We start from the raw sequence: 21967 nt of genomic DNA, 5'->3' as shown, positions 1-21967 counted from the left end.
ATCGCATTGAGCATTTATTTGACTGACTTTGGCTTCAGTCAGTCTCCTGAAAATTCCTACTTCTTTATTAAACACATCTGTGCCAAATCCTATTTAGTTTTATACACATCTGTGTCACCTGGCACCCCACAGCCCTCTCCCACATCCTGGGAGTTTTGGAAGACAAGCAACATCTATATTTCCTAGGAATCCAATGATAATTGGGTTACTTTCACCTTCCAATATATATTTTAAAAAGTCTTACTTCTTCTCGTTCATCTACTTTTGGTGGGACTGCATCTTTGCCATCTCCTTTGCTCTAAAACGAAAATTAATTTTGTAGTAAATTTAAAGCACAAATGCACGGTATGAAAGAAAATATGCATCAAGAGCATTTTTTGCTTTAACTCACTAACCTTCAACAATTTAACATATGCTGGAGGCAGACTACCTTCCCGTTTACCCATTTCTTCTAAGTATCTTGAAGATATATCTTCCTGTGGAAAGAACGCACACATTAACATTTTTGCACTCTTGGTTATTGAAATAAATATCTAATGTAGAACTATCTACAGTGTTACTTCTGGAAGGAAAATACAAGGTTGGCTAGGTCAGAGGGCCAGTCCCAGACTGTGACTATATAGTGCCTTTCAGAACCTATTGTCATGCAAACGCACCTTGACTAGCTTCAACAGTGCATGCCACCTAGCAAAACTTTGCATCTCCATTGCCAGACTCCTTCTGCATTAACATAAGCCATTTCACTGTCTCCAGCCATAAAACATACTGCTGCACCTAGACTGAATTTCAAATATTTATAAACGTGAAAATTTTTATCACGGCTGAGTACTGCACTGAGCCATTGAGCTTGTAACCTTAATCCTTCTTACGTTACTCTCCCACTCTAACTCAGAAAAAGTATACATTCTTCCCAAAATTCTCAATGTTTTACTCTTTCTCAAGTAGAAATGAAATCGCCTAGGTTGTTTACGATCTCTTATACCTCGATCGCTGGCTTTTCTGAATCCAGTGGAGACCCTGCCCGGCAGTCAGCTCAAAACACAACTAACTTTGTTTGTCGACACCTTACTGTCTTCTGCTGCAGCACACACGGGATGGTATCATTTCTGTATTACTGACAAGAAGACTAAAATGCAAATGTGCAAATTCTGTTTTACCTCCTAACAGATCAAAGTGACAAATACTGGCTCAGTGTAGTAGTGAGAAACTACAGACACATTTTAGAGACCAATCTTCTAAAAAAAAAATAATAAAAAGATTTAAAATACCGTAACTTCCGGACCAGTGTAAACAGGGCTAGCAGGCGCATCATCTTCAGGTCCACCTAAGGTGTCTATGAGGCTATCTAGTGCCAGCTCGTCCATACTGGGCTAGAAAATAAGCAGACCATTACAGAAGTTGTCATGCTGTACAAAGAAAAAAAAGTCTGAATCATTTGGTGAATCTGTAGAAAACTCCTGAAAACCAAAGCAAAAGCTTTCTTTCCGTAGGTCCTGCACTTGCCAAATTTTTCAGAGAGAACTGTCCTTAAACTTGTTCGTCAATGTCAGTAGCAAGATCGTTTCCCTTTATCTATCAGCTGATACCCATGCATACATGGGCAAACATAACTGAAGATGAAGATTAGTGAATTTCATGTTAGTTGTGGCAAAAGTGATTCTAAATAAGTCCTGTTTGACACAACACAAATGACACACCACTAGTTTAGTACCTGCTCTTTCAGATAGTCCTTCACCACCACACGTAACTACTACTTAGCAAGACTTCAGCAGTTACCACTTAGTTTTTTCTGAAACTGAAGCGTTTCAGAGAGAGAAATACTCTCTGGAGACATTTTTACAAGGGAACCATTTGCTGGGACTGTTTACCAACCTCAGTGCTTGACTGATCAGCTGCAGTAACCACACTTGTACCAGATGCACCTGCACCTGCATCCCCTGCGCCTGCATCCCCTGCACCCGCTGCGCCTGCGCCCGCTGTGGACATCTTCTCAGGCTTAGCCTGGAGGAATAAGAGAACAATCAAGAGATGGCTTTATTATACACCCAATGTTAGAGATTCTGGAGACAAGTGAAACAGAGGTGTTCTGCTCTGGCATGCTGTGCTGGTTTTTGCTGGGGCAGAGTTAATTTCCTTCACCATATCTAGTGTGGAGCTGCATTGTGCATTTGTGTTGGGAACAGCACTGATAACCCAGGGATGTTTCTGTCCCTGCTGAGCAGGGCTTGCACAGAGCCAAGGCCTTTTCGTCTCCTCACCCCAGCCACCAGTGAGAGGCTGGGGGTCACAAGAGTTTGGGAGAGGACATGGCCGGGACAGTGACCCCTGCTGACCCCAGGGATGTCCCACACCATATGGTGTCATGCTCAGCGTATAGAGATGGGGGAAGGAGGAGGAAAGGGGGATGTTGGGAGTGATGGTGTTTGTCTTCCCAAGTCACCAATAGGCGTGATGGAGCCCTGCTCTCCTGGAGATGTCTGAACACCCGCCTGCCCGTGGAAAGGAGTCAGTGAACTCCCTGTTTTGCTTCGCCTGTGTGTGCTTCCCAATTAAACTGTGTGGTTTAGCTGGCAACTCAGCCTCACACAGCTGCTTGCTCACTCCCCCACCGGCGGGACGGGGGAGAGAATCAGAAGGGTAACACTTGTGGGTTGATATAAGACCAGTTTAATGCTTAAAATAAAACACTAACAACGACAACAATAATGCAGTGAGAAGGAGAATAATGAGAGAGGTGAAACCCGGGCCGGGGAGGCGGAATGAACAACCAAATCAGGCAGCTCGTGACGAGCCGCTCACCCCCTCCCAACCCACCGCCGCCAGTCCCCGAGCCACAAGCACCCCCCCGCGCCCAACTGCCCCCGTTTTGTACTGGTCATGGTGTCACAGGGTACGGAATTAACATCTCTTTGGCCAGTCGGGGTCAGCAGTCTGGGCTCCCAGCCTCCAGCCCACCTGGCAGAGCACGGGAAGCTGGAACGGTGCCCGACTACTACAGGCGCTACTTCGGGACGCTGAGCCGCTACTTAACAGCAACTACAGCATCCGTGCGCCACCGGCACTTTACCAGCTACAGTGGAGAGAATTCACTCCATCCCAGCCAAAACCAGCACAACTGTCCTTATCTCAACCCACGAGCTTTCTCACTTTTATGCAATCAGCAACTAAGCACCACGCAGCTGCTCGCTTACTGCCCCATCCCACAGAAAATCAGAAGGACCAAAGTAAGAAAACTCGCAGGTTTAAATAAAGCAGTAATAACAATAACAAGAATAATAGTAGTATAATGAAAAAGAAAATAATGAGAGAGAGAGAGAGAGAGAGAGATGAACCCTTGGGAAGAGGAAAAGCAAAGATCCAAACCACAAACGATACAGCTGCTCACCACTTGCTGACCGATGCTGCTGGTCCCCAAGCCACGACTGCTGCCTGCCCTCCCCCGGCCACCTCTCCCCAGTTAACATACTGGGCATAAGATGGAATATCCCTTTGGCCAGTTTGAATCCGCTCTCTTAGCTGTGCCCCCTCCTCTCCCAGCTTCTTGTGCACCTGGCAGAGCATGGGAAGCTAAAAAGTCCTTGGCTAGTATAAACACTACCAACAACAACTGGGTAGTGCGTTATCAACATTATTTTCAGACAGAGGCACACTCTGTTTCCAGCGTGATTTTGCTGCGACAAAGAAAGGATGCAATTTTAAGTACTCTGCCTCTTTCTTTTGCTTTGCCAGTAACAGAAGTCTGCAGTGCAGAAGGACTATGAGGCCCCTTCCAAGTCTCTCTGGAAAGCTTTAATGCACATGCAATAGTTCCCCATACACCATTAACACCAGCAGCAAATGCTGCTCAAACAGGTAGGGTGAACACTGCCTCAGGGAGTTAGGTGCAGGAGCAACACCAACACAACATGCAGACTTCTGCATGACTGACATTCCCATTTACTGCCAAAAAAAGTGGGATGTAGTAGAGCTGCAGGAGTCCTTCATGTTACTCCCGCCTCATCACCCAGACTCAAGCAGACCAGAAGACCAAAAGATCTGCATCCTGACTCTACTGCCCACTTGCTCCAGCTCTTTCTCCACTTGCCCCTCCAAAATGACCCCTCCCCAACTTTTCCCCCAACCTTTCTCTTCCGAGTGTTTTTCAGAGTCTTGCGGTCAGGGTCTACAGGCTGCCCTACTGCCAACGGATCACCCGCTGACCTGCTGCATTTGGAGCCAACACTGCTACTACCAACGTGCCTAGAAGTCCACAGGTGAAGGGGTTCCATGACGGAAATGCTCATCTAAACAAAGTGTTTGCTTGACCGGCCAGACCGACCCTTCTGTTCACCTTCAGCGGCGAAGGTGCAAGGGAAGAGACCGACAAAGAACCAGGTACACCCACGTAGCTGCAAGTTGCTCGCAAAAAGCTTGCATGAGTGACAGAGGAGCCCCAAACACGGAACACACGGGAACAGGCCTACAGTTCCGACCACCTTGGTGTCGCTTGCTTGGCTGACAGCCAGAGTGCGTTGGACAATGCAAACAGACGTATGAAGAGGACAACAAAAGGTAGATGCACATCGGGATCACCAACCGCCAGCACAAACTACCAAGACCACGGGGCCGGGCAGCTCTATCTGCAGCTAATGCTTATCCGTTAATGCTGTCATGGGTTAGCTGGAAGTGGTACATTCAGGCTGTTGTTTAACTCAATTAGTGGGTGAAGAGTGAAGTTTCTAAGTCCCAGATTTTAGAGCAGGACAAGGAGGTTTGTCATGCATGCTTTGAAACAAAAGACAGCTTTTGAGCTTTTCTACATTGTGGTTTTTGGAAGCTCAGTCTCACAACATTCAGCACAAGAATCCCCCTTGACGTGGATTTCTAACCCCTGCAATTACAGAAAAAATAACCATTGGATGGCTACTTCTGCTATACCTTTGCTGTTTCTCTGGAGGTTGCTTGCGGAGGCTGGTGAGCTTCAGCTGTAGTTAATTCTCCTGCATGATTTGGTTTAGAGGTTGCTGTCACAGAAGGCGAGGTTTGGCTTTTTGCCTGTGCAGAGATAAACTATTATCATTAGATACAGAAACACCTAGGGGCTGGCTTTGGTTTGGTTTTCGGTTGTTTGTTTTTCTTTTTGAAAGAAAGAGCGCGAAAGAAAGAGCGAGAGAAAGAAAGAGCGAGCAAGAGAGCAAGGGCGAAGGAGCGAGCGAAAAGGTGAAAGAGGGACAGAAAAGCGAGACAGGAAAGAGAAAGAAAAATACCACAAGAATCCCTCATTCAAAACAGAGAAAAATTATACAACTTACACCACTGGGTTCCTTTTGCCTCTCTTCAGGCAGCTCTTTATTTTGAGACTCTGTTGGCTGTCATAAAATAAAAACATTGAGACCATTTACTCTTCCTGCCATTCAAAGCCACGGAACACGGCCTACACTGGTTCAAACAAGCACACGACAGATTAAAAGGCGGCCATCGGAACGCGGCCTAAGCTGCTGTGAGGCAATAACGGATCCTGACTGTTCCCCCCAACACTGCGTTTCCACACCTGTCAGCTCCCAGCTCTCTTGCACACGGGTATGTTCCTAATCACACAGCAGTTTCCTGTGGCACAGTAGCAGCAAAGAGCTTAGCCTCTTTTTTCAAAGTTAGTCAAAGACCAAAGTACGACAACTTGCCAAAGATGGAAAGGAAGTATTTACCTTGGTTGACTGCATGTTTTTTCCAGACTCTGCTTTGGTGGTTGGTGCGGACTGAAATATATTCAGACAGAGATTAATATGCTTGGCTATTTCTAAGGGGTCGGCTTATACAGCGAATATCAGACAGGTTCATACTCTTGAGCACACATGCTGTGTAACTAGTATAGAGTGCTTTGATCTTGCAGCTTACAACATCCTGGCACACACCTCCCCTCCAGCCATCTAAGAGCACTCACGTGTGCGCGCACACTCCTCATACGAAGGATCGAAAAGGGAGGGGAAGAAGATACTAAACAAAATGTAAGGAACAGTTTGATTTATACCCGCAAATTTTCTGCAGCCGTGCCACAAAATTGATTCCCGTGATTCACCTCAAGTCAAAGTACAGTAAGCAGTGAACTGCTGCTAGTAGAAACCCGTAAGAACAAACACTGAAAAATTAAAGAACAGCTATTATCTGGTAAGAAGAAAGACAAAATGAAAATGCCAGCCCCCTCCCCATATTTTTTGTGCTATTTTCACTTGCTCTTGCTACTTCAGCTGTGCTACCATTAAGAGAAAAAGAGCCAATGTGGCTACTGGCAGGTCACACAGAGATGCCAAAGAGAAGGCTGCTGCCCACTGCATGAGCCTCAGAAGCCTGGGCCGCCGAATGGCCAGGGAAGCACACAGAGCAGCCAGGGGAGCGTGATCTGATCTGCCAGGAACAGCACTGGGTGAGCAGGGGACGCAGCGCAGCGGGAGATGCAGACCCTGCGGCCGGGGCACCCTCCCCGTTGGGGCTGGCACCCCGACGCTTCCCCTGGAGCTGCCAGGGGACACCAGTATCGTGCCTCGTTCCACTTTGTCCACCTGCAGCAGAGAAGTTTTGAACCCCACCTGGGAAACAGGGGGCCACAGGCAGAAGCCTTCCTCAGCCCCTCTACCCTATTAATACACTGAGCGTCTTTAAAGTTACTACGAGACAAATAACAGTTTTTTTCCCCAGTGGCCTATTAAAAGTCAGCGAACAACCAAAAGAGAAATCTGTTAGGCGGTGATTTAAATGTTTTCATTGCTTTTAGTAGTTTGATTTCAGCTGCCAAATGTTAACGACCATTTAGATACACGCGGTTTCTGTTTTCTAGCCGGCCGCATAGAGAAATTTGCTGAATTTGTTTACCATTTGGTATGCAAGTATTCACACACACACTGAACCACAGGTGCTTGGTTGGGAAACCCTGAACATCTATAAAAACCTAGATGCCCGGGCATAAGCTTGGCGGAGCTGCAGACCACAGGAAAGAACTCAACACCGTGCACAGGTAAGTCACACCAGGTAAAATATTGAAAGGGATGACAAAAATTTCCCAAACTCCAAAGTGGGGTAAAAATTAGAAACCACTTAGCCTCTCAGATTCCCCTCTTTGGATTTTCTCTTGACACCCAACCTGACTAAAACACAGTACGTGGCAGGTGCAGCCACACTTTATAGGCTCCCACTTGTACAGCCTCATTACATGACGACCGTATGGTTACCTCAAATCAAAATCCATTTGTGTACCTGTACGCTAAATGAGACCATGTTGAAAAGGTAGTCCTAAATTTTCAGTTTTTACGCTAAGAAGGTTGGACGTTTTCACGCAACGTCTAAAGCAAAGAGTCAGTCAGACACGAGATGTCCTTCGGCAGCAAGGCTGCAAAGAAACGTAACAGAAGTGCAGCATGAGGTTCAAGAAACAGAGTTGGACTTTCCCTGCTGTGGGACTGCTGCCTGCTGAGGACTGTAAGTAACCTGCTGTTAGAGCACAAATTCAGGTTTTCCTTACGTGCTTTTCAGAAGAAAAGGAAACAGACCTTTTTTGCAGGACAATAAAATACCTTTACCTGCATTTCCGTCAACACCTGCCACGAACTGTACGGAACATAAGTTCAAATTCTCAGCCTGCCAAAACAGATATTAGCAACCGCGTGTCTTCCGTTTCAATGTTGTAAACACTGTTTTACTGATCACTTCACGTATCTCTTGTGTAGGGTGTGCATTAGTCATTTTCCCTGTGTATCTTTTAAAATGTGCATAATTGCTCATCCTATAAATTTATCTATGACAATGCGAAGAATATTTGGACTCCTAGGGGCAGTGCTTTGATTCAAGACTTAGACGCACATGAAGATGCTACGGCCACATGAAAACACATGATCGTGAACAAACGTGCTCACACACACAGACACACCTATTTGGAGACGCTTTTAGCAACCACAAAGTCCAAATCCAATTCAAAAAATACTGTTACCAGGCGAGACAAACCAACAATTTTAGTTCGAGGCTATACATTCAAAGGCAACTATTCAGTCATCCCTTAAACAGAGCCAGCCGAGAGCGGTCACAGCCTGAAGCCAGAGCATCAGTGTACAGCGTACGCTGAACTCCTATGGAGAAGAAGATGCTCCACCTCCCCTTCCACTGCCTGCTGCCACCTGCACTGTGCCGAATCCGAGAGGCCGCATTTTAAACGGACTCGGGAAACTGAAAAATAGCCTGGAAAGGAAAAATAACATTTTTTACTAGTTCCCTAGTTCCAGTGCAGTTGCACAAAGCCGTGCAAAAGGAAGAGAGCTGACCGGGGTGTGTTTTTGCCGGTGGCAGTGGCAGCACCCTGATTCCTCCGTTCCTCCAGCAAAAGCCACAGGGTGCCAGCTCCACCCGGCTCCTCCAACCCCTCCACCTAAGCGATGAGGCTTCACCTGCACAACAACAATTCCACATTCCTTCCTCTGCTGCAGTAACTCACAGCTTTCTCGGAAGAGGGGCATAATACTGAGGGTAATTTGAGACAAAGGATTCACACACAGAACTGAAAGCTACAGAGGGGTCCAGGGCACGTGTAAGGGTAGTTGCACACTAGAGCGGCTCTAAGAAAGACAAATGAAACGTGATTGTAGCAGGCAGTTTGGAAAGAGTTGTTAATCTCTAAGAAATTGAGAAATGAAAGGACTCTGCAATCCTAATTCTTTTTGATGAACTCTGCTGTCAAAATGCAGGTGACTTGCTTAATCCAGCAGGAGGGAGGCATTAAGAATGCAACAGACATTAAAAGAAACCATTAATTGTCTTCCACATGCAAATGCAGGACACTGTTTTGATGCCGTGAAAAGCCGAAATCAGGACTCAATAGGCTGAACGACTGTTAAGCAGGTATTCTGTTCTGCAGCTGATAGAGTTAGAGCCGTTGTGACTAAATTGCTTTTGGGGAGTCAGAAAGGCTTCAAGACAAGAAGCGCCTCAACAACATTTACAACGCAGATGTCCAGAACCATAAAGATAAGGACACTGCAGAACTACCAAACTCCTGCCAGAAGACCTCCTCTGTGGTACTGCAATGTCACCAAACTCCTGCCTGGAAACCACCTCATGATCCCTGAGGTTCCACTCAAGCACCCAGGACAAACAGGCAACAGCCTCACCACTGCCACTGTTGTAAGGGGCCTCGGGCAAGGAGGCACTCAAGGACATCATCTTTGCAAGACTGATGGGCAACCTCCTGGAGGGATGCAGACAACCTAGCAGCAGGCACCAGTCCAAACCAAGACAAAAGGAACTAAGGACACCTCCATCTAGATTAGAGTCAGAAAACTACCTGAAACCAACACACCTTGCAATACACTGTGACAAGACTACAGGATGGGCCAACTCATGACCATAAGTGGAAGAAGGGACTTAAAATGCATGGGTAATTAAAATGCAAGTATTATAATTAGTTCCAGGAAATCTCATGGATATGTATATAACTGAGCAATATAAGCTTTGTCCATCATGACTTGCAGGATACAAATTAGGAGTGATCCCCTGTGCGTCCAGTGCTGCAATAAAGAATACCTGTTTAATAGTTGTTCAGGCTATTGAGTCCTGATTTTGGCTTTTCACGGCATCACAGGGCTGAACAACAGTTCTAACTCTATCAGTTTCAAAGGAATTTGTGTTTACCAGTCTCACAGTGCTGAAGCACAGTATGCCTCTGCTACTCGATCTTTGTCTTACCTTGCAAACCCCAGTTTTAAAGATCTGACTAGAAATCTACCACATTCTTCTACAGTTCTTTCAAATTTCAAGCCGGGAAAGACCATAACTATTCTCAGATCGCTGGCTGGCTTAAGCCATATGGAGAACAGCATCAGTGATGAACACGATACAAAGGAGTTTGCTCACAAACATAGGAGGAAGATGAAACTGGAAACTTGCAGATTCCTTCATTTATGAGTAACAACGAGCACACACAAATGGAAATGGTTTAATTGTCGTCCAGCTCACTGCTCCCAGCCTGAGTCTTACATGTGCACGTGGAGGAAAAGGGTTTTAAAAGGGTGAGGGGAACGTAGTGGCTAACTTCAAGATGCAGCTAGGCTCTCCTCAGAGGTCCATGCTAAAATGACACGAGGCGGCAGATCCAAGTCGCCGCAACGGAACTTGCCGCCTGATCAAAGGAAAAAGATCACCGTAATGAAGGTGACCAAACATCAGAACGGGCTACCCAGAGGTGCTGTGCAATCTGCACTTGCAGGTATTCAAAGCTTGTCTGGCAAGACCTTGAACAGTCTGATTTATCTGCAGAGCTGGCTCTGCCTGGGCTGGAGGGCAGGACCAGACGATTTCCAGGGGCCTCTTCCCACCTCACTGCTGTAAGCCTGCCTTTGTTCCTATCTACAAAAGGTGCAGGCAGTCCTAAGTTTTACCACTGCACAAGGCCCTGCTGGTCTACTTTGATATTCAGAAGTGTTTTGGTTTCACTGTTACAATTATGGAAAAGGAAGGAACAGGGGAATCACTGATCATTTGTTTAAATAATATCTGTGAAGTCTGTTAGGCAGCAGAGGCGTAAGGGAGGATTATGACTCTCTTCTAACAAGTACATGACTGATGACACAGCTTCGACACTAAAGAAGTTCTACTCATAAGACAAGACAGAACAAGCATAAAAGACAAAGGCAAGGAAGCTCGTCAGGCAGGCAAAGATATGAGATTAATGAGAAGGCACAACTGCACGTACACTAAAAGGTGAAACTTGTCCTGAATTCCTTGAATTTCTGAAAAACTACCCTTAGGTAAATAAGCCTCTAATAACACTGGCATGAGCTGTATACATGTCACAAAGTGTGACTGAGCTAAAATTAAAATTAGCATCTCTGTCATAAAATCCTCCGAGTACTCGGTATGGTATTTTTCAGCTATTTTTTGAAAAGGAAAGTAAGCTGCAGAGAAGAAATAACGCAAAGTTACTCAGCATCAAAATATTGAAAAAGAAATTCCATTGCTTCATATACTTGTGCTTAACTGCAAGCCTGAGTTTCTCAGGAATTCATACCTTTGTTTCAGATGGCTTCGTAATTTCTGGGTTTGATGCATCCGCAGAGGGGGACTGCTTCTGAGAGAAGAGAAGTAAACTAATTAATTTCACCTTTGTTACACGTACTACTATTAAGCAAGCATAAGCAACCTGATTTCACTAGATATCCAGCTAAAAATTAAGAATACATTATTACTGAGAATTAGAGCGATCATTCTAGGTCTCCTGTCTTGTCTGCATTTCTACAATACGCGTACGTAGGAGTTTGACTGCATGATGCCCATAAATCTTCCCACAACATTTTTTTTTCTCTGATGTGTACTGAAAGCAAATTTCATACCAAGTATCAAAAAGACTCAGATCCTGCTCTCATACTGAAGCATATATACTTACTGTGCAGGATTCTTCCACATTCCTTTTCCTTTTTATTAAAGAAATTGTACGCTGGGGTTTACCAGTTTGGCACACAAAATTTTTAGCACTAAATTAGCAAACTCAAATACGCTGAGATAAAAAGGAATAATTAATCTGTATGTAACACACACACAAGTGTTTCCACAAGTCCTGCAACCCTTTCGGAAAAGCTGCACATGACACGGTCTGTCTTCCTAGCTTCCGTGATGTTAACCTGAGAACAGCATCTTTTAATTCTGCTGTGACTGTATCAAACTTCCAAGCGCAGAAATTCATCTCTAAGTGTCTCATTAATACTTTATACAGATGCAATGCTACCTCTCCATTCCTGCTTCATGTTCCTCTGCTTAACACTGTATTTGCCATCTTGATCACAGCAACACGTTCACAGTTTTCATTTAAATGAACGGCAGAAGTTAGCAACCTTCTGGATTTTTTCTTCATGTTTACTGTGCCACTTGCTGTACGAAAACACGCACTCACTGACTGAGCTCGAAGCCATGTTACTATTCCATACTTCGGTGATTTCCTACCTCCAGATGGAAAAGTTTCTAACTTCCAGAACTTTTCATAGTACAAGCATTTCTCAACAACAAGACAGAAGTTGTACAGAAGTCAAAAGGTACGGTCTGGCAGTGACAGTGGGCTCTCCCCGCCTGTGCATCCTGCATACCTTGGTAAGAGCTTTGGCTACTCTAAATATATCTACTAGAAAGAATTTGCAGTTGTCACACTACAGAAATGTAAGCAAATATTATCTGCTTCCATACGTGTATAGACATATAGATTGACTCCATACTAGATGGGAACTTTTGTACAGGTGGAGATGCACACAGGAATTTATAGGCCCTCCTACAGCAGCAGGACAGGCAGTAAAAGTTTTTAAGCGACTCTTTTCTATATTTCCACTACCACCATGCAGCAATCTGTAGGCAACACCAATTTTTTCTTAATTTGCCCTTTAATGGTTTTTCCCTTCCTTTTCTTTCTTTCTTTCCATGAAATTAACCTGAATTTCTCCGGCATGACTAACAAGGAGGTATCTGTTCTACACCTTCGTATTAGTCACCCTAGTCCCTGTCCATTTAATAAAAACACATTTATCTGAGTCCTTCTCCCCCGCCCCCCTGCTGAAAACTCTTACCAAGCCTTTTTCTTACAATACATGGAATAACTTCTTCCCAAGTTCCAGCACAGCAGCACCACTACAACCTGCAGAAATTAGTGAAAACCTTCCAAAAAACCCAGCTGCTTCTTCCTTCTGCCCCGTCCAGCTGGATGACAGTAACTAGAGGTGAGGAGTTTAAATGCTCAGGGAGGACGAAGAGTAGTTTGGGGATGGAAAACAGTTCAGTGCACGGCTGCTATCAGCAGCTATGGAGAATGCCAAGCCAGCCTCCCCAGAAATACTCAGGGTTGATTAAAGGGGCCGGAGGGGGGAATCGGGAAGGATGGTGGAGAGCAGAGGACACCCTCCCACAGACCACGGCAGTGCCCTACCACCATGACCTTCTGGATCCCGTGGGAGCACAGTGTGCCTCACTTCGTTTACAGCACACTTTGCCTGAATTCCCTGCTATTCAGGGCCTCCAATTTCCACTCCCCCCCTGAAAAGAGCACTTCAAGGAGGAAGGGTGTCCTTGTCCTTCCCAGCCCTTTAGTGTTCAGGGTCTGCAACCACACGGAGCAGCAAGAAGCTGCCAAGGTCCAACCCCCTCATCTGGTAGCCATCACGCAGACAGTCAATACCAGCCCGACTCTGGGGGACGACGTTTTACTGCGGGTTGCTCTGCTTTTCCTCTTCCGAGGGCTGTGCGCTGCAGCCAGCCGTGCCCAGCCATTACCCGGCTGCATTTACTGCAGCCCAGCAGCCGGACTGCAGAAGGGGTGAAGCAACAGACAGATGCATGTCAAGTGTGGGGGTAAATATTAAAACGCTGCCTAGCAACTGGCGTAATACCCGCCTGACACAGAGCTGCTGCAGTGGCTGCGGCCCGGGAGGGCACACCCTGCTTGCACCCAGGGGTGGTAAACCCCCGCCATGGCCTGGCCAAACAGCCCCTCACAGAAAGGTTACACTGCCCAACAGAAAAGCAAAAATGAGGAGAGTTTCACTTGCCCTAGAGGTTGTGGCTCGGCAAAGAAAGCCTGGCAGGTGTCCCACAGAGAAAGCAAAGTTTTTGTTGTGTTGTTAGGGATACCCCGGAGGGCAGAGCCGACATCAGATGGAAAAATGAGTGTCATCGGTGCTGACGCCTGCTCCTGTGTGGCTGCACCCCCACAGGTCCTGCCCAGACAGAGGTACGGGTGCTGGAGGGGAAGGTCCCCTGCGAGCAAAGGGGCAACAAGGGAGGTTCTGGCCCAGGGGACGGCTGCTGCACAGTGTTTCAGAAAGCACCTCTGTGTGTTCGGAGAGGAGGCAAACGCTACAGGGAAGCATCCAGGACCACATGGAGTTCACCAGCAGGGCACATGCAAAGATGCTCCCTGCAGATGAACCCACCGGCAGCACAAGACCCCCATGACCACCAAAGAAGGGCCTCAAAAGACAGAGCTGACAGCTTAACACTGATCAAGTGAAGATCGCTACCTGTTAATTATCTGACTCTGCTAGCAGAGCTGCTGGATGCCAGGCAGCATGATGGCTGCAGGGTCACAGCCTCTGCTCTCACCAGCCTGCCTGGCAGCCAGGACAGGCACAACAGACAAGCACAGGAACTGACCAACAGACCTCAGATGCTCTTGGCCGTGAGTTATAGGATGGCTTACCAGGAAGGGCTGATGAAGGGACTGGGGTTCTAATTTAATAAGAGAAGGAATACCCTTAGAAACTCTTTAGTCAAACTAGCACAACAGTCACAAGCTAAACTGTCACAAAAGTGAAAAAGTGGGTTAGTAAAACAAAAGCAAAAAGCCTACCAAAACCGGGTTGTCTAGTCTGACTGTGTGTACCCAGAAATCCAGAAGTAAAAGGGAATGTGCAACAAGGGAAGGAAACAGAGAAAGTAAATATGACAAACAACAGGAGAATATCATTTTAACTCTTCAGGGAACTGGATGCAAATGCCTGTTTGGAAAAAAAGAAAACAGCTGGTGAAGAACTCCATGAGAGCTCTCAGTTACAGGAAGCTGGAAATCATTGAAACTGCTCTATACACAAACGCTATCATCAATTAAAACTATAAATTTTCGAAATTCATGGCCAAGATTCATTAGACTGCAGGAGGACATTGCCCACCCTGAGAAAGGAGCAGCCAGGTAACAAGGTGCCAACGAGCTACCTCCAAAGAGAGATGCTGAAAACATTTACCAAGCAACCAATACAGAAACACTTAGATGATAACAAGAGAATAAATAAGAATCAACAGATTGGTCAAGAATAAAGCAGGTAAAGACAATGTAACACTGAATACACTCAAACATAGTAAATAAGCCTGGTGGATAGAAACAAACCTCCAGAGGAAGACATGCTGTCACTGCAACTTCTCACAGTACTTGAGGTGACCTTTTCTTGAATGAAATGGGGAAGTTAATGTGTAACACTGGGTTGCAAGCTTGCTTTCAGCCAGCTTCCAGCCTGAGCATTTCAGGGAGTTCCTGAAGGGATCTCCAACAGGCTGGTGGTAGGTTGAAGGAGACCAAACGCAACAGCACAAAAACCCAAAAGCTAGGCAGGCAGCGATACTGACAAAAATACGTAAGGTTACAATGCCACAGGCTGAGATACTCTTGCCAAAACAACCAAAGAAAGAAGAATCAGAGATAAAAAAATCTGTTACCATGACAACATAAATATAAAATACTAGAATAACTTCCCGTCTTTTTGGCTTGAGCTTCTCTAGGTCAAGTGCTAGGACAGTTTTGGCCATCACACTGCAGTACAGATGAATAAAGAAAGATGTGAGGACAAGTTTAGGGAAAAAGAAAATGAAGATGTATGTATGAGGGACTTAGTGACAGGAAAAGCAAGTCAGCACCTGATGTTTCGCCCTCTGGTCAGGGAGCCAAGAAAACAAGAAAAGAAGAAGGAACTGGCCTGTTCTGTAACAACAAACTCTGATTTGAGAGATGCTTAAGACCTTCTTCCTTCCTGGGACAAGGGCTGCTCTGTGGCAGAGGCTACCTAGATGAACCAGGCCCTTTCAGCCCTGGCAGCCTTTGGGCCAGTTTATATTAATATTTTCAGAGTGATATCTGTCCTCAGTCTAGGATAGAGGCCTGAGGAGCCACCTGAGTCACCTGACATATGAATGGGTTGGGACGGCTTCTCAGACTTAAAGCTAACGTCAACTTTACAGTTTCAATATTACTAACATATAGGGTTACTTCAAAACAGCTACGTGATGCAAAGCAAAACCTGATCTACCTCACTACAAATGGTTGCTTCTTTACATAAATGGTTACTAAGCTTTAATTAACAGTGTTTGTAAGAGGTAGGCAGCAAATGCTCTTCAGAGAACTATTGTGAAAATAATGGGTTTTTCCATTAAAGTGTAAAATGCCACTGGATCTGTTACAGGTTAAATCTCTCACTTGCTTTGATGGCCTGTGGTAATGGCTATGCAACCCTCACCTCCTCAGACACACAATGGCTGTCAGCAGGCAGAAGGTAGGCCAAGGATGGCACCGAGAGGCTATTCCGGCACCTCGCAACGCACTTTGTAACACTGCAGGCAGAGCAATGCTCAGACTTCCAAATATATTCGCGATAAAGAATCAATACTGCAGTCTGTGGCGTAAAAGCAATTCCACTAATCTTCCATTAAGCCAAGTGGAGTTGCAAGACACAATCTGAGCCAGCGTATGTCTGTATATATATGTACAAATACATACAGATATTAAAATATATATATATAAACACATAGAAATCTAAAGCTGCACAGCAGCTAAGATATGCGGTGATTTAAAACTGGAAAAAAACTGTTTAAAACTGATACTACCTTTCTATATAAATGTTATTATTAGCCTACCTATAATAGCTGAGTTAAAAATTAGAAATTTGAGTGCTTCTGTGTCATTTTCCATCCCAAGTAGTTCAGAAAATATGCTATTCTTTTGTAATTACTGTTCTTACACAAAGTTCTGCTATTAAGTTGTTAAGAAAAACACATTTTTAAGAGAAAGAGAATAAACCCCACACAACCAAAAGAACAATATTTCCTCCAAGATTTCGGGCTCTCCATAATTTTGTGGAGGTCTAATATTAAAAACTTGGTGAAATGAATAGCAGGATCTAAGTTTCCAGTTAGCACCTTTTATTATTCAGACACTGGTATATTTACATAAAACTTTCCTACAACATACACTGCTATGTTGTCCTGCTGTGATGAATCATAAAATCACAGAATCATAGAATTGTTAAGGTTGGAAAAGGCCTCTAAGATCATCAAGTACAACCGCCAACACAATAGCCCCAGGCCTCCTAAACCACGGCCCCAGCTTTTCTGAACCCCCCCAGGGACGGTGACTCCCCCACCTCTCTGGGCAGCCTGTGCCAGGGCCTGACCGCTCTGGCAGGGAAGGCATTTTCCCTCACACCCAACCTAACCCTCCCCTGACGCAGCCTGAGGCCGTTCCCTCTCGTCCTGTCCCTGGTGACTTGGGAGCAGAGACCAGCCCCCCCCTCACTCCAGCCCCTCTCAGGCAGCTGCAGAGAGCGAGAAGGGCTCCCCTCAGCCCCCCCTTCTCCAGGCTAAACCCCCCCAGCCCCCTCAGCCGCCCCCCAGCACACTTGTGCTCCAGACCCTGCCCCAGCCCCGCTGCCCTTCTCTGGACACGCTCCAGCCCCTCCAGGCCCTTCTTGTCCCGAGGGGCCCAAACCTGAGCCCAGCATTCGAGGTGGGGCCTCCCCAGGGCCCAGCACAGGGGCCCCATCCCTGCCCGGCTCCTGCTGGCCACCCCAGTGCTGACACAAGCCTGGGTGCTGGTGGCCTCCTTGGCCACCTGGGCACTGCTGGCTCATGCTCATGTTTCTTCGTAGAAGTGATCAGCACGATTTCTTTTCTAAACAATTTACATTGCAATGTCTAATGACTTTGCCACACGTGACTACCGGCACGCCACTTTCATTTCTAAACCCTACTATCATTGTAGAAATTCACAAACACTGCATGTCATGAACAAAGCCTACTGCCCATGCCAGCTACTGCGTGGCTGTGAAAAAAAATCCTTGGAGGACAGTTACTTCTTCTGCAGCTAAATTCTAATTAAATCTAAAATTCTTTACTACTATTTTTATCGTGATGCCACTGAGCTCATCAGCCCTGACTCAGCAAAACCCCCCAACCTTGCCCTGGTTGCCATAAAGCAATCCAAACTAAATAGCTTTTAATATGTAAGCACAGAGATTCAGTTGAATAGGCAGTTTGTTGAACTCCTGCTTTTATGGTTCAATTCAATATACATGGTTCTCATCTTAAAGAAAAAAACAAAGCAAACAAAGATAACAACAAAAAACCCTGTAACTCTAGGGATGCTTCCTGTGCTTTTAATAACTCCATGTGCTTTTAAACTCCATGTGAATATAACCCCAAAATATGTAAAAATTATTACTATTATTATAGTTTACATTTCCACAACTTGATAAAGATAACAAGAAAAGTAATTTTAGAGATAAGCTGACTCCCCCTCAGAGCTAAGACTTGCAAATGGATTTGATCTGTTCAAATATATACTCACAGTTCAGAGGAAACATGAAGAATAAACTGAATAGAGCTAAAGTACATTCATGTGGAGAGGATAGGCAAACCTCAACAGGCCAGTCTGCTGGGTGTCAAAATGAAACTGCACTGAGACTCTTGGTACAGCTGCTGCCTGGGAAGGGCTGGTGCGTGGAGAGATGAGTGGGTGGAAGACTACACACGAAACTCAACCATCAGGAGAGCCTCATCAGGACATACCAGTCTGAAGTGCCATCTTAGGAGCGCTCCAGAAGGGGATTTGCCATCTGACAACTTTCAAACTCCACACATGCTCTCTTCCTAAATGACAGTAAAACTAATAACAAATAGTAGGATTATGTTGGTGATTATTTTCCAGATCAGAAAATCAACTCCAAATAAATCAGAGACAAAACCCAAAGACTACTGGTAACACAGGACCATGCCTCTCTGCAAAAACTCTATTCAAAAGATGATGCAGGATACTACTGGGGAAACAATTAACCCTGAAATGTTATTCTTCTGTGATTTTTTTCACCACACAGAATAAGTATTTGCAAAAATTATTAATCTACACCCAGGAGCAACATCAACCATCATTTAGAGATGTTAAAGGAGCACACAGGAACTAAACAAATCCATTTTCTCATTAAACAAAAACATGACAAATTTTTTAGAGAGACTGATTTGAACCAAGAAATTGAAAAGTTGGTTAGCTTGTGAAGCATTTTTACAGCCTCAAGTGCTGCTAAATTTACTGACAATTGCAGCACACTGAGGAAGACAACTTTCAAAACACAGACTCACTGTTTTCTTCTGGTTTGATTACTAAAATAAAATTTTTGCCATTTTGGTGCAGAAAAGAAACTTAGCAATACTTGATCACTGAATATTATGTAGCAGCTACAGCTGATTAACCATACTACTCAAATTTAAAGTAACAGCTTTTTAGGCAGTTTTTTTTGAGATAACCTACTTGCATTTGAATTTGGTCACACTAAATCAACTGTTATCAAGCTCCATCTGTGAATAAGATCAGTATTCTGTTTACCACACTGTAGAACAAGGCTTCATACCACCTAGAAACTAACTGATCTGCCAAACCACCTTTAGATTAGATGTCTAAGATTTCTGGATTTCAGCAATCTATGTCGAGTCAGAAGTGCAATAGTGGTATGTTTGTTTTCCTTTATTTTAGTAACTATTAAGTCACTCATAAGACTCTGGAGCGGCTTTATGCTTGAACAAAAGGCAATTGAAGGCAGTGAGTGACAATTGACTCTGAATAATTTTTGTACCATTTGACTCTTAAACTTCCCACACCTCAGTTTATGCTTACTTACATGCAAGAAGTTACGGATATGTGGAAACTTTCATAACTATCCCACAGGTGATGGTAAGAAGTACTACACATTTATTTATTACTATCTCCTACTGTGCTTAATTCTTTCAGAGTTTTTTTTGTTTGGCTACATACTTTGTTTGGAAGCAAAGGAAGAGTTTGCTAGATGGTCACAGAGCATGCACGGTACCTGAACAAGAAGAACCTTTACATACACACAGATCAATTTATCGGCAGAAGAAATTATTTCGACTTAAGTATGTAGCATGACTACTGCTCTATAACCTTTACTATACAAGGGCAACTTCTGTTTAATGTCCTTTCATGATTAGTGCAAGTGATCTGGAGAGAAAGCCAGTATATGCCAAGTAGGGTAACAGAGTTCATCTGCTGCCTTCAGATTCTGCATGTGTGCAAACAGGCCAACCCTTTAATATCACAGGCTAAACACTCCTTGTTTCTTCTAAATGGAGGTAAAGACTGCAAGAAAGCACTAGCTTTGTATCCAGATTATACCTCTCCAGCATCAAATGGTGGCTTTGTTTTACTGGAAAAGGTTTTCAACACACAGCATCAGGCAAATAAAGCATTTTATTTTCAAACTTACTTTTCATTGTCAAAGATGTTCATTTTGTTGTTGTCTTGGTGACAAGTGATCTCAGTATTTCCACTTGATCACAGAATGGGTTACCTAACTTGAAACTTCCCTCAGCTAAGCATGGAAAAATATTTAGAAAAGCCATACTTCTAAGCATCAGGTAAAACTCCTCACTGGGCGTATATAGATGTGACATGTAAAGAGTTCTGACATCAGTACTTTGTTTTAAACTCCATATTCTTATTTCTTCTTAAAATGTCCTCTTTGATTACCTCCTTTTGGAAACTCCTTGCTTGGCACACACTGAAATTTCATTTTCATTCAGTCATATTCAAATATTAGAAGCAGCGCAGCAGTACTGTCACTGCACTTCTCAGGTTCCCACTCTGGACAAGACAGCACTACAATAATGTAGGAACTGGCTGCTGTGGGAGAGCTCTCCTTTTTTGTAGATGGCTCAAAAATCCTCTTTTCAGTTACACGTCCTGCAGAAGGTTAGTACTTAGCTGTAAATACTACACCTAACTGTTTCCATTTCTGCACGTTGTTTTAAACTCCAGAACGTTCCAAAGCTGTCTGCAGCTGCAAACTGCAAGCTGATAAGAAAACACCAGGAAAACACGCGATTAGGTGCCAGCCACATGCCACACAGAGCTGCTGAGCTCAGCTAGGGTTGGTGTCACTTGGTCTGCAGTATCACCAAGGGACAGCATGCAAAGCCCTTCTCAGCAGAGCTGGAATGGAAACGGGCAATTACAAACAGAACCAATATTTTTTAAAGAGGGCTTTAAACAGATAACAATGTTATGTAAAAGAGGACTCCATCTTAAGATGGAAGATCTCTGGGGTTATGAGCTTGGTTATTTTTATTATAATAATCAAACTAGGCAGTACTTAAAATGGGCGGCTGGCAGTCACAAGAGCTAGTGAGCGATACTCTGAACCAGAAATTGGATTATTCACCTGCAGGATGCAGTAATACACTATTATTAATGAAGCCATATGAACGGATACACACATTGTCACAATGGTGTTGGCTACCAAATTAATGGAAACTAAGACAGGAAGATAAACAAAAATCACCAAGTCAAGGAATTTTAACAGAATCTTAGTTTTAAAATATAATCTAAGGATAAAACTGTATCGCATTTGGGGGGATGGTGGGCTTTTTCTTAGATAATTTTAGAAATACTTAATGTTGTTTTACTACTCGCACTTAAAAAGATCCAGACTGGGGCATTTCTTGCTTCAGCGCTGGCTCTTAACTCAGTGTCTCTCAGAATTGCTTCAGGAGGGCCCTCTGCATGCTCTGGGAGAATAAGCACATTGTTGTTCAATTAAAAAGTATAATCTCCACCTTCAGGAGGTCTTGTGGTGCCTCACAGAGGCCTCCCTCCTGGAGATCAAAAATGTTAGCTTTCTCATCAGTTCAAGCACTCCTACTAAGCAAGGCGTAAAGACAACCACAGAGCTGACTTCTTCCAGAACTGGGAAGGTTTCCGAGCCTTAAAGAGCTCCCGTGGAGCTCACAAGGCCACCGACCTCCCTGCCTCCCTGCAAAGTTCTTCCTTTAGCAGAACAGACTCTGGACAAAGTTCCAAGCTTTTGTGAGTGCAGGTTTGCCTCCCTCAGGAAAACAAGAGTAGAAATGATGAGAATGAATACACTGAAGACCAACTCACTGAAAAAAGTGGTTCCTTTACTTTCTTTTTGGAAAGTTCCTTTACTTTCTTTTTCTTTACTTTACTTTTGGTGACAGAGTTTTCTCCTCTACCCCCATTCCCAGTCCTCCAAGAGTCACTCCAACAGCCACTCCAAAGATGCAGCACACCTTTGCCTAGATTTCAAACTGGGAGCATCTGGTTAAGGTGCAAAGCCCCAGAATTAAAGCTCTGATAAATACTGGCTGATGAACTCATCCATAAGACTCCAAGATCAGGAACAGAATT

At 44.5% G+C, this 21967-nt stretch overlaps 1 protein-coding gene across 13 annotated transcripts in view; it reads right to left on the bottom strand.

Moving 5' to 3' along the window:
- Window positions 1-21967, bottom strand: part of CAST (calpastatin) — a 70807-nt gene that overhangs the window by 22789 nt on the left and 26051 nt on the right. For 6 of the 13 annotated variants that reach the window (XM_064437702.1, XM_064437690.1, XM_064437697.1 and 3 more), the window contains 8 exons: window positions 11024-11083; window positions 5685-5735; window positions 5292-5348; window positions 4918-5034; window positions 1873-2001; window positions 1269-1370; window positions 396-476; window positions 245-298 (listed from right to left, as the gene is read on the bottom strand). In XM_064437702.1, the coding sequence (XP_064293772.1) occupies window positions 245-298; window positions 396-476; window positions 1269-1370; window positions 1873-2001; window positions 4918-5034; window positions 5292-5348; window positions 5685-5735; window positions 11024-11083 (651 nt within the window). The remainder of the gene's footprint in view (window positions 1-244; window positions 299-395; window positions 477-1268; window positions 1371-1872; window positions 2002-4917; window positions 5035-5291; window positions 5349-5684; window positions 5736-11023; window positions 11084-21967) is intronic. The other 7 variants (XM_064437700.1, XM_064437703.1, XM_064437694.1 and 4 more) reach the window with 6 other exon arrangements.

Source organism: Phalacrocorax carbo, chromosome Z (genome assembly GCF_963921805.1).
Source record: "Phalacrocorax carbo chromosome Z, bPhaCar2.1, whole genome shotgun sequence".
NCBI classification, from domain to species: domain Eukaryota; kingdom Metazoa; phylum Chordata; class Aves; order Suliformes; family Phalacrocoracidae; genus Phalacrocorax; species Phalacrocorax carbo.
This window is presented reverse-complemented; position numbering and strand designations above follow the sequence as displayed.